Source organism: Haliotis cracherodii, unplaced genomic scaffold (genome assembly GCF_022045235.1).
Source record: "Haliotis cracherodii isolate W230 unplaced genomic scaffold, xgHalCrac1.p SCAF_2, whole genome shotgun sequence".
Lineage (NCBI taxonomy): Eukaryota > Metazoa > Mollusca > Gastropoda > Lepetellida > Haliotidae > Haliotis > Haliotis cracherodii.
Window position 1 is genome coordinate 15,972,134 of NW_027266275.1, and position 17,665 is coordinate 15,989,798.

General features: G+C 37.9%; 1 protein-coding gene across 1 annotated transcript; it reads right to left on the reverse strand.

Annotated features, from left to right (window-relative positions):
• Nucleotides 1-8,166: 8,166 nt before the first annotated feature.
• Nucleotides 8,167-14,202, reverse strand: LOC139469867 (UPAR/Ly6 domain-containing protein crok-like). The gene is made up of 3 exons (XM_071252182.1): nt 14,025-14,202; nt 10,830-10,958; nt 8,167-10,692 (listed from the first exon to the last, which is right to left on the reverse strand). Exons 1-3 carry the CDS (start codon nt 14,083-14,085, stop codon nt 10,472-10,474), a joined length of 411 nt encoding a protein of 136 aa, XP_071108283.1. The 5' UTR covers nt 14,086-14,202; the 3' UTR covers nt 8,167-10,471.
• Nucleotides 14,203-17,665: the final 3,463 nt, after the last annotated feature.

Here is a 17,665-nt window from a genome sequence, read left to right on the forward strand (position 1 = left end):
TGAAGCCGTTAGCAGTACTTTTTACACTGAAGTCACTGCTCATAACTGTGTACAAATTGAAAAAGTTGGAAGAATGATGTTTGATTATAAATAAAATCTCACCCTCGTGTCTTTTGATATCAAATATATCAACACTCGTTGATAAAAGTGGCAAAAATCCTTGGCAAGCCTCGGAATATTTCCTCTTTCATCAACTCGTGTTGATATATTTGATATCAAAAGACGCTCGGGTGAGATTCTCTATATCAAATAAAAAGAAACAACAATGTCGGTTTTTGAAACATTTACTGCAATCAACACGAATGTCACTGACCCACTTTTGAAATTATGGAAAACGTCATAGAACAAACCAGATGACGTCACTATTGAACGTGACGTCACTATCCCTATGCTATGACGTCACCAAAAACGGTAGTGATAATGGCCCGTCGTCAAGCAATATGAGGGCATTATCAAGTTACTGTGGCCCGCTCATTTTTGATAACATGCGGTCGGTTTAATGATAATGCTATCCATTTTAGCTATAAAGCGTGATATAACAGGGCCCAGTTCGTCATTTTGTCCTGTTATCCCTGTATGTTTCTAGCATCAATGAAGTTACACCTTAAATTGGTAATGCATGCATATTTTGACTGCTTTGGGGGCACCCGGAATATAGTCCTACAGTGATGTTGTCTTTTCCATTTAATATCCAATAGTAAAATACGTTTATAACGAACACGCTTATAACGAACTGACGGATATTACGAACTTAATTTTTGATCCCTGCCATTTGCTGTACAGATGTTGTATATATGCTTACAACGAACTACGGTTATAACGAACTGCAATTAGTGGTACATTTGAGTTCGTTATAACCGTAGTTTACTGTGATGGTACGAACAGGGTAAAAATCTAACATGTTGTTTGTGAGCCCATGGCGAATCATGAAATGATTATCACAGATTGTGTTGAAATGAATAATTATCTTGCAGTCACTTTACTCACTTCAAATACCACCATATACTCACTGAAAGTTTCCACGTGGCATATCCCTTACTGTGAATGAAGGTTTAAGAAAATTCTCATGTCGCTAAAATTCATGTTGAGTACTCTTAGCTTTAGAAGTATTCTTAATGCTAAAAGTCGTACATTTGAGAGTAACTTTTGTATTTTCTTAGAATTTACTCATACTTAAGACTTCTTAAGCACTCTGAGAGTTTGTATGAATACGGCCTTTGAAGGGGGGATGTTCGTTTTCGCCTACAGTGTGAGAGGGTCTTTTCAGGGAAAATGAGTGCTGAAAACATGTGTAGCCAACGGGTATTGTTTTTATTATCCAGATTCCAACAAGGGAGGTCGCAAGTGCATATGTACACATATAGGTATGAAACATCCAGTGAATGATAAATAATAGTCATATACCTGTCTCAGCACCTGTAAACCCCTTTGCTGGATAGGGAGCACCATTGTTTCAGTAACCGGTTGTATCCCGTATACGACTGACGTCAGCCCACGTCAGACAACGCCGATATAGCGTCTAGGTATAGCTCTGTAAGATCACGAAGTGTTACGGTGCAGTGGGGCATGGTAGAAATATCCCATGTATGTGCCTACAGACTGATAGTAAATCCCTCTCTCTGTCTCTCTCTCTGTGTCTCTGTCTCTCTCTCTCTCTCTATCCCTCTCTCTCTATCTATCTCTCGCTCTCTCGCTCTCTCTCTCTCTCTCTCTCTCTCTCTCTCTCTCTCTCTCTCTCTCTCCTTATTCTACATGTCATTCACTTTCATTATGTGCAAGCAGGTTGTCTATATGCAAGCACATACTTCTCGGCTAACGCTCTGAATAAAAGCTATATTTCGTTGCTTTACGTTATGTAAATGAATTCACTGCATGACGCTTCAACGCACGCCATCTATACATGTCAAGAAGAGGTTCACTCACACAGGTGGAAAATTACAATACCACAATCCTACAACACCACATGCACTCGACGACTACCGCGGACCAACATACTCAATGCTCCCTGAACGCTATGCTTGCCACTGAAACGGTTGATTCACACGTATATTAGCCGAATTATAAAAGTATTGAATAACATGTATATAGAGCACCACAGACTTAGCAGATTAACGTGCAAGCGTTGTCGACAGAACTATAACACAGAGGGCTTATAGTGAAACCCCGGTCTCTGATCCCGCTAACAATTAGTTACCTACAAATTATTCAGTGGAGATAAACGAGAGAGTACGTATACTGCGTCGTACAACAAGTCTTGGCATGTATCGCTGATACTGCGGCGTCAGTAACATTTTCTCTTACTATATATAGTTAACTGTAGTACTTAACTAATGTAAATGGTGTCAAGGTGACCTGTACATAATGTGAGTGAATATAAAGATATTTCAGGGGTATATATGTCGGTTTAACTGCCGAGTTTTGTCGCGGTGTAGACAAGCTAGTGCTCCGTAAACAGTGTGAGCGCTGATGTAGTACAGCCTCGATTTATTTATGCAATTCAATTTGTTGCCTTAAAGAATGGAACAAAATCCAATTAAAACGTATGTAATAATTTTAAACATTGTTTCCAGAGATTATTATTTTCATACATTCGGAACGCACCGGTGAAAAGGATTAAAATATACCTCGGATCGTTTCTAAATTCATTTTGGTTGCGACTGTGTGATATTGGCCTTGGTGTCACACACACACTATAAATCAGGCAACAGCTGAGAGATCGATTTAAGACGGTGACTTCGCCCCAATACATTCCACAAGTCCCATATTTCTCATTGTCCTTCTTCACAATAGCATAAGCCGACAGCTAGGAGCTTATGACAGGTATATTACACACGTCTATCTGTTATCTGTATGTTCAGTACATACTAACAATAATATCTAAAAACTATTATAATTACAGTACAGTTAACCGAGAGACCTGTCAATGAATTGCACACCTTCTAATTGCAAAACATGAATTTCGTCTTACCCGAGGGCAGGGATTGTTGCTCATGCTATCAACCATTGGTGCACCAGACAGACAGCTGTGATGAATAGCTTGAATATTGCTGACAGCGTCGATAAAATCATTCACATAATTTATTAACTTACCGAGTGAGTATAGTTTTAGACTGCGTTTAGCAATATTCCCGCAATATCACGGCGGGGGACACCAGAAATGAGTTTCACACATTGTACCCATGTCGGGAATCGAACCGGGTCTTCCGTGTGACGAGCGACCGCTTCAGTCACTTGCCTACCCAACCCCTATTGATATTGGACACAGCACGAAGCTGTTGTGGCGGATAGGCACACAAATGGGCTTAACACATGGTACACATGTGCAAGATTACTTACTGAAACTAAACAATATGCATATATAGGCAAGACACATGTTAACCACACACGAAATTCATAACGCGCTAACACCAAGCACGTAGATGATACGGTGTATAGTTGAACCTACACAGATGCCGCTGGTCGTTGTAAGCGGGGTCACGGTGTATGTTTAGTTGACAATATAGCAGTCAAGTATGCCTCGCGGCCTGTGAACGAGTTGGCGGCAGTAAATGTGTCATGTACTCTCCACTATGATACACTGCCTCGCTCTATATACATCGACTGCAGGGGACGTTTGAATGACAAGAACATAGGCCTCTTATGCAAGAACTCAACACTGAAGTAGATAACATACAGCCGATAGCAATCTCATAAGATATTTTTGGATGTCCAAATCTAACAATAGAATCTGTAGGAGCATTCCCAAAACATTTTTGAAATATTTAGGTCCTTGAGTTAATTTGGGTGTAGTCACTGTATCAAGTTTGGATGTTGGGAAATAAATTAACATAGTTGAAATAACATAAATGATAATACTTTGTTTATATATTATAAATAAAAAGACACCATATCATCACAGATTCACCCGAATCTTTATCGAGAGAAAAAGGGGTCACTCGATTGTCTGTTGATAATAAATCGCCTTTCCAGACGAATGGAGATCTCTGTGTCCACCCAATCGTTGAGCTTTGAGTCCACCAAATCGTCGTGTTTGTGTGAGCGTGCGCGCGCTTGTGCGCGTGCGTGCGCTTGCGTGCGTGCGTGCGTGCGTGCGTGCGTGCGTGTAAGTGTAAATACCGAAATTTAGACACTCTCCATTAACGGCCTTTGACGGCCATACATCCACCCCCTATGTGTTAGTAGAATTTGAATTGTGAGTACATATTTAGAGGATAATATGAGTGTTAATGTCTAAATTCCGGTTATTCCCGAGCGATATAGTATAACAATAACGCTCATTTATCGTCAAAAATTGCTCCCACGGGAGATATCGCTTGGGTGAGATCAAGCAATATCTACACTGTAGATATCGCTGCAATGAAATTGCATCACAATGCTTTCCAGACCATTGTGACGTCATTGGTTACCATGACGTCACAATCAAATGACATCACTAATGGCACTGCTACTGAAGCTGTTAGCGGTACTTTTTACACTTAAGGCACTGCTTATTACTGTCTACAAACTGAAAAAGTTGGAAGAATGATGTTGGATGACAAATAAAATGGTGGCAATAAAAGTGGAAAAAACCCTCGGCAAGCCTCGGAGTTTTCCCACTTTTATCAACTCGTGTTGATATATTTGATATCAAAAGACACGAGGATGAGATTCCCTATATAATATCCTCTAAATATGTACTCATGGTTCTAACTCTACAAACCCACAGGGGGCATGTATGTCCGTCAAAGGTCGTAAATTGATGAAAGGTCACAATGTGTATACAATGATAGCTATAATGCTTGGTAAGAAACGTTTTATAAAGTCAGTCAATTCATCCACGTTAAATGATGTGTTGGTTGGTTGGTTGGTTGTTTTACGCCGCACTCAGCAATATTCCAGCTTTATGACGGCGGTCTGTGAATAATCGAGTCTGGACCAGACAATCCAGTGATTGATAGCATGAGCATCGATCCACGCAATTGGGATCGATGACATGCAAGTCAGCGAGCCTGACCACCCGATCGCGTTAGTCGCCTTTTACGACAAGCATAATCGCCTTTTAGGGCAAGCATGCATGGATTGCTGAATACCTATTCTACCCCGGATCTTCACGGGTCATGTATTGGTACAGCGGTGAAGAAATGTCCTTCGAATCGGTTAAATTTTATTATGTCAGTTATTTTTTAAATTACTGCAATTCATTGCAAGCATGCCTTTTGTACCAAACGAATTGAACGCGGAACGCGTTTGCTTAGACGAGACATCTGTCTATTGATTTATATAGAGGCCCGAGTCTATCAGCAGTGAAAGTATGCTCATTATACCACTATGGAGAGCTTATTGTGCAAACACCATAGGGTCGAAGGGTTAAGACTGTGAATGCCACCATCATTCGTGACCAAGTCGTGCCTGCTTGTAGCTTACGGAAAGATGCGAGTGATGACGAATGTTAACTCGTGTCGTTCCGGGATAACCCGCATTCGTCATTACTCGCCACTTTCCGTAACTTGAAAGACGACTCGCCCCATATCGATCAATGCTAATGCGCGTTAACATTGGGGTATGATAACAATAATCCAGAGTAAGTAAATCAATTACGGCAATCATTTAACTAATCTTGGAAAGTGTATATCGTCATTTTAATATATCACATTACAGGGATGACAGAATTGTAGTAGTTATGCACAGATAAGAGATTCAAATCTACACACGTGCGTTTGTTTACATTCAGTTAACGGCTCAAATGACAGCTCCGGGTTTTCCCTTTTAGTTTATGTCTGATGATGTATTTGGCTTCCCAAACTTAATTCAGTTTAATATCCACTGTCAGAATATGAAAAATACACCGTTTCCTGACGTGTCTCATGCATGTCATTCATATTTTATTCACCGTAATCATATTCATTGTTTACAGAGTATGTCACCTAGGTTACATTTGGACAACTAAACTTAGAAAAATGTCCACTGTTTTTTTACATGAACTCAATTCATGATATAATTCACACTTACTTATATATTTCACTGTGTTTAAAATTTTGTTAAAAAATCTATTTGAAACTATGAATCATATGTATTAATTTTTTTTCAATGTGTTACACTTTGTCGGTTCCTTAACTTCCGTTTTTCTGTCAGTATATCACAGACTCTGTAAGTAAGTCAGTCTTGCCCTATCACGTCCTTAATCAACTAGGGTCGGTCGGGTAGCCTAGTGGTTAAAGCGTTCGCTCGTCACGCCGAAGACTCGGGTTCGATTCTCGACATGGGTACAATGTGTGAAGCCCATTTCTGGTGTCCCCCGCAGTGATATTGCTGGAATATTGCTAAAAGCGGCGTAAAACCATATTCACTCACTCTCACTTAATCAACTAGGGTCGGTCGGTTAGCCTTGTGGTTAAAGCGTTCGCTCGTCACACCGAAGACCCGGGTTCCATTCCCGACAAGGGTACAACGTGTGAAGCCCATTTTTGGTGTTCCTCGCCGTGATATTGCTGAAAAATTACGTAAAACCAAATATCACCATTTTATACGAATGAAAACAGATATAGCACAACTAGATACCTCCAAGTCGCAGGAAATGTAATCATTGGTGGGTAGCGTCACCCAGGGGGTCAAAGCTTTCATTCATCAAGCCGAAGACCCGGGTTAGATCCCCTACATTGGTGCAATGTATAATTGGCATTTCGGGTAAGAAACCACTGTTTGAAGTTTGATAATACGTTCACTCACCCATGCCGCTGAATAAGCCCAGAGGGGCTGGCTGGGACTCTACAATGTTTGCTAGTGGAACGTGTTCCCGCAGTACATAAGCACGTGTTTTGGTATTTCAAATGTGTAATAGAGCTAGCTGTACGTTTATTAAACAGGTGAACTCTTCACGAGCGAGTAATAAATTGACATTCCGGGTTAGAATATCTGGATAGGTCCTCGACAACCTATGCTTGTCTGAGTAAATGGATGGTGGTCAGGTTGGGTTGATTTTTTCACTATAACTTGTCGGTGTGTGGCGATGTTCAGATCAGTTATGGTGAGTGTGGTCCACGCACAATTGTTTACAGGTTGTAGTGACAGCTGAATGTCGCTGACCGTAGCGTAAAACAACCAAAAACACAAGAAGCATGCGCAGCCTAAAACCTGTCGAACTGTTTTCCACTGATATCCCTGCTTTAAAAACCCAAAACCTGTTTGGGAATATTCAGGCGACATAATTTGTATACAATAAACTAGTTTCCCAAACCAGGCATATCCTTTCCTGTCAAGTACAAGTGCCTCCGGCTCTGTCACCTGTGACATTGGCGTGTCCGCTATGCCTCAATGGTTTTGCCTCCAGCCCTAGCTGGAGGTAACGTCCTTTATACCAAGACAGCTTACATGAGTCACGGCGGAGACTTGAGTAACCAGGTCCATCATTGTGAGAGGAAACGGCAATTGCACTGCGTATTACATATGTCATCTCCTCATTAAACGTATTTGCAATGTACTGACCAACCGATGACAACCTCACAAGACTGGGTTTCAAAGATTGTTAACAGAACCAGGGAAACATCTAGTAGCTACATAAAATATTTATGTACTATTGAATTTTCTTCTATTTCACAACCTTCCCTTTCTAGTTCTAACCTGTGTCACTGTCTGGTTGTGGTCCGAGGGTTATCAAGTAGTGAAGTAGACTGGGGCAGTTACCACTTAAACTTCCGATGCTTACAGCAACAGTCCATGTCCCTCTGCTAAAGATTTAGAATTTCCATAAATACAGACCATGCTTGTCGTAAAAGTGAGTATGGTTTTACTCCGCTTTCAGCAATATACCAACAATATCACGACAGGGAAAACCACAAATGGGCCTCACACATTGTACCAATGTCGGAATCGAACCCGGGTCTTCAGCGTGACGAGCGAACGCTTTAACCACAATGCTACCTGACCGGCCCTGCTTGTCGTAAGAGGCAATGAACATGTGTTTAAGCTTGCTGACTTGGTTGATGCATGTCATGTCCCAATTGTGTAGACAGATGCTCATGACGTCAATCACTGGATTACCTGGTCCAGACTTCACTACTTCCAGACCTTCGTCATTTAGCTGGAACACTGCTGAGTGTGGTGTTTAGCAAAACAAAGCACCACGCTACCTCAAACAAAGGTAAATACTACCTTTGAAAGTATACAAGATGAAAACGAAAACAATTATCACTATCATCTGTTTATTTGAAAAAAATTACATGAACATTCACTCAGAACACAAGTTCATACCTGCCTCAATAGAAGGCCTTCTTGTATTCTATTGAACTATACCAGCTCATTCCATACCAGATGATCACAGGCTAAAACCAATTACAATAAGCCAGTAAAATTAAAACGGACTGATATAACAATAAAGATTTCAAATTTACATGAATAACAGGCTAAAACTCTGAATACATACCCCTACATAAGCTCAGGAATATCTATATACAATATCATACAATATTATGACCATATTCCAATTTTTACACAAGATTGATTGTCCTCCAAATTTTCAAATTGTCAAAATTGACCTGAAACTACCTGAAACTACTGACAGGAGTTTATACATGTCCACAAAACCCATTATTATTACTTGTCAGTCTATTAATTTCATGTCAAATTTGACCTCCCTAAAACATGCAATGTGTGGTAGAGAATGAGCTGGTGGTAACCCTACAACATGGTGAAGTAAATAGCGTGATGAGGAGCTCCTCAGAAGCTGGTGAGGAAAAACATTCATGTCTCTGTTAAAACTGGCCTTCCAAATGCTACAATAAGTTTCAGGGATATATGTTTCTTTTCCAATAGGTGTCTACTCACACTAAACATTTTAAAATTAACTTCCATACAAAACTGTCTATTTCAAATATATATTGCTACAAATGGCACTATTTTTTTCAAAAAAAGAAGCGACAATATGTAATATTTAGGATAGCGAATAAAATCTTCAACATGAAAATAAACTACATAAACTCTTTAAGAAAAGTAACAATATATTACATAGGAACCGCCCTTAAATCCTTGTACAAAACAATCTTTTAAGTCCAATGTTAGCATGCTCTGATGATAACATGCTAGGTCTGACACTATTCATTCCAAAGTGTATTAAATAACTGAAAAGTATAAACATCTTTCTTAGGAATAAATCGTAATATGAACAGTGGTGTACGAACAACATGAGCATTTTCACATACCTATACACTGATACACACCATAATTAAATGCTTGGTACTTATTAGGAATCATACAGGTGGTTCTGTGAGAAGTCTGATTGTGACAAATGGTAAAATACATGTAAATTCTTTCAAATCACAGTGCAAAAACATCTTGGTTAAATGATAATCTTCAAGCATTGATCACATACTTCTGGATTACAATCACTGTCGATACCCTAGCAAACGTTCTAACAAAAGACAAATATTTACATGATATGAAGAAAATAAAAACTCATCCTTTCCATAATTCAAGACACTGTGATAATGTTGTAGTAATGTTCCAGTATACTATTTGTGCTGATGAAAAGTTTGAGTATTAAGAACGAAATGCTTATTCATGTAATGGGAGATCTTTACTTCAAACAATATATTTGACCGTCAGCATTTTTTACATCATGATTTACATTAATTATCTATAGAATCAAACAGAGATATGAATTTCAAGAAATTGTTTTTCAATGTTTCAATTCATTTTGACAGACAATGCCTTAGTCCATAAACTGGTCGGTATTTCCTCTCGGGGAATGTGAAACATACACAAGACAGCACATCCAGGCAATGCCCGTTTCATTCACACAAACAATGGAAATTAAAATGCAAGATATGCATTCACTGAATATTCAAGTAACATTAAACTTCATTTCCTAGCATACAATTCTCGGGTCACATGCAGCCTATCTTGTTTCTATACTGTTCTGTAAAAATCCTCAAACCACCCATGAGGGCAATATCTTGCAACTGAAATATGTCAACAGTTTAGAAACAATCTAGGATGATATCAAAATCATAATGGTGGATGGACTTAATTGCTCAAAGGAACGACAATTCTTTAATGTGATTTTCTAAAGAATTAGTTCAATATATCGGTTAAACTGTGTCAAAAAAGTATGAAGTATGTTTGATTCATCCATAAATGACACCGAAGGCAATTCAGAATAATGCCACTTTTTCAGGACCAATCAGAACTTTATAACATATGGTCTTCAAAGGGCCAACACTGAATTTTATGAAGAAACTGAGTCTAACAAACCTATAATTTTGATTAACATTGAAATTTAGAACCAGTGGGTTTTTTTCGTGGCCCATGTGCTAAGTTGGTGGTTTTGCCTAATACATCAATGGACCTTAAACTTAACAAATCCAAATGTCACTGGAATATATTTCTAATGCCAATCTGAAGCCATTGTGAAACAAAGTGCATAGAAAAAGACTTCTGTTCACATATTGAAGAGAGTTTGGTAATTCAGGAAGAAAGAAACCTGTTTAATGTCTGTCACTCATAAATGCTTCCTAGCAAAATGTGTGAGTCCAAGAGCAAGAGACAACAGGGTCACAGAGATGGCCGAAGTAACTGCGCTGTTGCACCCATCCTCATTGCAGTGACAGTATTGCACTTTGTAGCGATAGGTTCCAGTACGAGAGATACAGGTCAAGGGTGGGTCCTCCTCATGGCCGCATTGACGGATGATACGGGTATCATATTGCTCGCTGTAGTACACTGTCAACATCAAGAAAAGGACAGTTAATTACTAATTGATGAATAAACGATTAATTACATGATTTGGAATATAATTGTCTTCCACAACATTCACAAAGCAAACTACATTCATACATCTAATATAGAATTAAACTTACCTTCTTGTTCAATCTTACGACACGCAGTTCCATTGGCACAGGTGACTAAGGTGTCTGATTCCATAGTCAGCGTCCCGCCACAGCTTGGCGTTAAGAAGGAATTGCATACATGGCATTTAAGACCCAATCCTGAAACACAAATTGTAAAATGTACATGGCATAAACACAGCGGTTTTAGTTCATTAAGTCCTTATACTGAGAACATATAGCAAAACTCTTAAACAGGCAAATTGATACTAGTGCTTTTGATACATTTAACCTTTGGGCAGTTCAGCAAGGACTACATGACTACAGACTTTCAGTTATCATGATATGCCAAAATTGAGGTTCTTGTAGACCTAAAACAGTTTTGCATGGTACATCAAGAGAAATATTCTTATAAGAATGTGAGACATGATCACTCAGTCACATCAAGTGCTAAAGGTTCAAATACCACCCATAATGACAAGTTTCACACTGGAAAACTGAAGCACTACAGCATATAATATTCAAGGACTCACTTTTGGATTTTATGTTTTCGGAAACATAAATACTAAGTCTGTATGAGGCGCAGGGTGTTTAGTATTCTTACAGAAATGCGCAGTCTCCGAAATTAAGTATCAAAATCAAGTGGCATATGCTTTTGACACTTACATTTCATCAATGTTTCACTAGATTCAAATACTATGCAATCTTTGGCAGCCAATCTCAGAGACCATATCCATTTAACACTGGTTGGGTATGTTTTTACTTATGAAAGGCTTTGTTCTCCTATTATAAGGTTTGTAGTGTCCAAAGACCACATATGATGATGCATTTGATTCAAGTTTTACTTAAAAAGTAATAAATTATAATTTACTTTACTAATTTTGTATTATTTTCATAGTTTTAGTTGTATTTTCTAGTAAAAAATGAAGAAATCCAGACAAAAATTATATTTACACAGATTCTGCATTATTTCTATTTGTGGATTTTGTTGGTAGAACGTTTATCTAAAAATATAAGTGTTATCTAAGTGACAAAACTGAATATGATCAAAGACATCCACAATTTATCAGTTATGTTTAATTTTATTCGTAAGTCCTGACAACAATTATCACAAGAAGAATACTAACTGATATATTCAAGGGCGATCACCACTATCTGATAAATTGTGAAAAACATGATACAAATAATAATCAGATAAAAAACCCAGATATGTCAACAGGTAAGGAAAGCATGAAAATGTACTTCCCGTATCTTATGTAAATATGCTCTAAATGTTACATGTATGTTTCTGAATACCAATTGTGTGATTGTATACCGATTGTGTGTATGCCTACTACATTGCCTCTATTACACAAAGGAATTATCTATTTTCTACCCTACACAAGTTACATTTCTTTTCACCCTTACAACCCAAAATTTCACAAACAAATATTTATGTTATATAAAGGCATACACATTTATTTAATCGAAAAGAGAGCTGTTTCGTCTGTCAAGAATATGCCCTGACAAATGATAGAAGGAAATAGGTCAGAGCAATAAAAGCTGTGACCTCTAAGTGTCCCGCGAGCTAACCCTCTCACATGGACAGCCACTGTCTCACCTGAGGAAAGTGACATGCCCTACATACTGCCTGGCTCAGTTATCCGGGGACGGACATAACTACTAATGGATGAGCTGCTTTCCTACTTCAGCAAATCTCTGTGTTTTGTAATAGTGCAGATCAAGATCAGCTTTAGTTTTGTCATCTTGGGAACCTAAGAAAAGACCCTGGCAAACAGGTACTTGCTTGGAAACAAATTTTCTTGCTGGGGACATCTAAGGAGGGGACATCAGGGACCCACAGGACTGAGGTACTTTAACCTAAGGATGGTATCAGACATTCCAAACATACTCCACTTCCAATGCAATTGTTACAATTTAAGAAATTAAAGACATTTGGTCCATGTTTTTAGCTTCGATACCTTCAATCTAGAGACTACATCCATGGCCAAACAATAGTAGTAAGACAGAGTGACTTAAACATGTTTTAAACTAAAGCCTTGTTGGTACAGCATCCTACATGATTTTGCGGTCATGAACAATAGCCAAAACAGCATTGAAAATTGGCACCAGTAATGTGGTCCTTGCCAATCTGTCCAATAGTTTTGATTGCACATCATCCATGAGTTGTGACAAGTAAAGCCATGGTAAGTAGTAACAACATATACTGCAAACAATCTTTTAGCATAAAGGTACACCCACTGTGGCCTTTGTAATAATATAGAAATTACCAAAATTGTCTAAATGGCATATTTAAAAAATGAAAACTGACAAGAACACTTGAACCATACTATTATCAGACATATTTATTACAATCTACTGTTTCTAAAAAAAACTCACCAAGACAACGTTAGAACAAAATGCACCTAGATTTTGCATGTTTTGTGTGAATCTGAAATCCTATACAAGCTAATAAAAGGCTAAACACTGTTTTGAATAGTGATACAAGTTGAGCATAAGGTTTGTTTTAACAAATGCAAAATGTAGGAAGATTGCACAGATTCTATCAGTTTTGAATAGTCTTCCGTCAGGTTTATAATCACACATAGGCTACTTAATGTCATGCTTACAGTCTGAGTTCCAAAAAAATGAATGCATTCTCGTATAAATCCAAGATCTGCCTTGCCTTACAACTACATTTTTTTATTAATCCATAGAAGAAATAGGGAAAGGCTACAACAATCTACTTCATATCTCCAGTTTTAATAGAAACGGTATCTTCGCTAGGGAGGATCGTATACATAGAACATGCATAACGTAGTTACTATATTCTGTACCCACATGAGCGTGTGGTCCCATTACATTAGCAACAGAGACACTTTTTCTTGAGCAGTGAGCACAACCTTTCTGAATCGTCTCTAGTGACCACGCTTGCATAAAAAATAAAATAATACCATATATATGTATTCCAGTTTGCACCTCAACAGTGTTCAATGGAACCGGCTTATTTCATTCGAGACCGGACATGTACGAAGGCACATTTATCTAATATCACAAAGGAAACAACATCAAACTAAACATACATCATGACATTCAATTGCTTGTCTCAGCGCTTAAATTATTAAGCGATCGCATACAAGTACTAAAGAACCATAACATGGGAAAGAGCTTCAAGAAAGCAGAAGCCATTTTGGAATGGAATCGGCTTCACGAGGCGATTACTTGCCCCGGTTATTTTGTCATATTTACCTTCCTCAATCAGGAACATCAACAGCAGTGTAACTGTTGGGAGAAATACAGATATTTTCATGGTTGCAGGTTGAATTAGGATCCTCGAATAAGCACACGAACAAAATACGGCCCTTGCTCCCAACCGCAAACCTACTCCAATGCCCTGTCTATGACCTTGGGGAAATGGACGCGAAGGATAACGCCACCTATGTGATCAAGAGGGGACAACTCGTGTCGCCTATATTCTATTTCAAGATAACATTACATAATGCCTGTGATTCCTCAGCCAATGCAAACATTCCATTTGCTATTGTTGCGGAATATTGACACAATTGGACATTTTAGTATTTTTGGAGATGTTGACATGTTACGTATCGTAATTGTTTATCTTCTTTGAGGGGCATTAAAAGGCTTCGTATATATCCTACACACAATTAAAGCAAAGAACAATGTCAGAGTGTATAGAAGAAATACAGGAGAAGCAAAATGTATTAAGTCCTGACATTAAAACTGTTCAAAACTGGTTAAATGTACCTCGTCAAATGGACAGATTTAATACATGTAGCCCAATATTCTTAAATTATTTTACAGCGCTCCGATAAACAAAAGACGTCAACGACCAAAGACTAGTTTTAAAAACCAATACAAACCCATGACTTTAGTTGTTATTCAAAATGAAGCCAGAATAGGAATACCAGACAAGACTGAATAGTGTTACTGTTTAGCTGTTCACAATGAGAGCGAATACAGTGCTACCCAAAGTCACTATTATGTTCAGTGCAATGGTCTTATAGATATGATCTACAATATTTTGGAATGCAGTTTTACGTTGTGTTTCATGATGTCATCATTATATCTAGCGTGAACTTAAATTGTGACTAAAACGGACCCCAAGGTATTTTTGTATGAAATGAATTCGTTTTAATTGACAATTGACATATACCCAGATCGACAAATCAAGTCCTTGATATTAACGAAGGATAATGAGTGCATTCCAATGTTTTACAGAAAGTTATTAAGTACACGATTTATTTTGTGTCGTTATCTGTTAATGTTTCATTTACAAACAACGTCATAATGTCAATGTTATGATGTCCACAATAATGATAAACGTCATAACGCAAGACTATTTTCTTCTTTTTTTTTGTTAAGGGATTTTGGGTTAGCACATTGTAGACGGTAGGTCGAACAAATATAAATAAAATTTCAAATACCTCTTTTTATTACCTCTCGCGATTCGTCACAATTCACTGAATTTCGAAGTTTTTAAGATACATTTTCAACAGGTTTTAATTATAGTATTCTAAGCAATGCCATTTCAGGGGTCCTTTAATAATAATATTAAGACTGATTAAAGTACATACAACCGAATATTAAGAAAAATGGAAATATAATATCTGAAATATTTACATCAAGGCATTACGTAAAATCCACGGTTAATAAGTAGGTGTAATTTAATAGAAGACATTCAACACTTAGAAGGAACACATGTGTCATTTTCCTTTAATGAATGCAATTGCAAAAAATATGAAAATCACCTGAATGGTGATAAAATAGGTTGTACAATGCTTTCCGGTACGTTGTAAAAGCATCAACTTTTTTACGGAAAAGAAACTACCGTACAGGTTGATAGCACCCCCTACATGTATATTGTGTATATCTTGGCGATTGAGAACTGTTTGATAAATCCATTGTTGAATAAAGCTAATAATCCATGCAATTATATGCAACATATGCAAGGGGGGGGGCGGGGGGGGGGGGGGGGGGGGGGGATGTGGAAGCGTAAGAAAAAACCCCAGGGAAGGATGATGTGTCATACCATACAACCGTAAATTTCAGTTATAATTGTCAGAATATTTAGAATAATAGCAACAACACCGCGCTTCACTACAGCTACACATACCAACTCGCAATATTTGATGCGAATATTGACAAACCAACAAAACGTCGCGTTGGTTCCGGATATGAACACTTATCATGGCCTATGATCATAGAACTTGAAAACCAAATTGTATAAATTATTTGTTGAGTTATTTAGATTTCGCGTATTCGGATATTATTGGTGACGTGCAATGAATACAAGGCCTATGCTAAGTGATGTCTACCCGAAATAGTAATTATTTCTGGTTATCAAATGTACTGTCTTTTGTGTTTTACTGGGAACAACATTATCTATATATCAATAATGTATAAATACACGAATGACATGAATTTGGTGATTCCACTCTCGGTTCGACCACAACAATACACTCGCTTTTTAAGGCCCGAAAGGGGGCTCGAGAACCCACTTTCCCCCACCGAATTTCATGGGGTTATTTTGCAATATATATTGATCACCCAATGCAGCCACTGGCCAACTCATACACACAGAGTAGTTGCGGCGAAAGTGAATTTAGAATCAATATAATTTTATATAAATATGTTTACTCCCCCGAATTTAGAATCAATATAATTTTATATACATATATTTACACACACACACACACACACACACACACACACACACACCAAGAAACGCTCCTCTTCGGGCAAGCACTCAGCTTCTACAGTCGTACACGCATGACCTCAGCGGTGTGACATATATCCGAAACAGGCTATACCACGTCACTCTTCTACCGCTCTCACTGAACTTGCGCAATATCTTGAGAAATAGCCGGGATCGATTGCTCAGTGCTCGTCGTTCCATTGCTCTTCTACAAGCGTTAATTTCCTAATACATGTATTTAACAATCACATACAGTTAGTTTCATAATAGTGCTGGCGGTACTAACTCTACTGCGCCGATAAGAGCGGAAAATTCCACATGTTACAGAATGTCAGTGACAGGATTATTGCACTTGCAGTTCGCACATGAGTGCAAGATGTTAATGTTGGCGCTATTGATGACGTCATGCAGATTCCATACATTTAATTCTATAGAAATCATTAGGACGAGTTCTAGGGCCAACAGCATCGAGGTAATATGCACAAAAAGAATAAATAAATGTAGATTTCAGGTTAAACAGAAGCACGTGTTTGTATTGGTGGATGAATATAAAAGCATCGATTCGTGTCGGCATGTTAGGTATAAAGGATGTACCAGAAAGAACTACTGGATTCTAAACAAAATCAATAGATTTTGCTGTTTTTCGTCAGGGCAGGTTGGCGCTTCAATTACTAAAGGAATGAAACATGTATGACGGCTAAGAATATTTAGAAACAATGTCCTGCGTTGCATTTATTTATAATACATACTTCACACGTGAAAACGTTTTTAAACTGACAATTGATTTGTGAGTCAGTAATACTCAGAGTTTAAAGCTAAATTCATATTGTTTTCAAATCATGTCATTTTACTTCAGCGAAAGACATACACTCACTTATTTTTACGAGTTTTTTTTCGTGTTCTTAAGAGTTTCAGATTTTGTCGTATGTTTTTATCATTTATCATTTTATTGTTATTTAAAACTTTTAGATCAACTCTGTCTTATTATTCTGTGACGGTGAAGAAGAATGAAAGACAAACACAACGTAACCGGTCAAACAGGTTGTCCCGCCATGATAATCTATCCCCAAGGGATATTATGAAACATTTCGTAATTAACCTCTCAATATTACATAAGATGTGTGACTGCTGTTTATGGGGGTAGGTTTAGATAAAGTCTCAATCTCAACACAAT

What these genes read in the sequence shown, in the direction of transcription:
- LOC139469867 (XM_071252182.1), bottom strand. Translation starts at nt 14,085, where the DNA reads ATGAAAATATCTGTATTTCTCCCAACAGTTACACTGCTGTTGATGTTC. An exon ending in GATGTTCCTGATTGAGGAAG is followed by an intron (nt 10,959 to 14,024) that starts GTAAATATGACA and finishes TTTGTGTTTCAG; the next exon opens with GATTGGGTCTTAAATGCCAT. An exon ending in TCGTAAGATTGAACAAGAAG is followed by an intron (nt 10,693 to 10,829) that starts GTAAGTTTAATT and finishes TGATGTTGACAG; the next exon opens with TGTACTACAGCGAGCAATAT.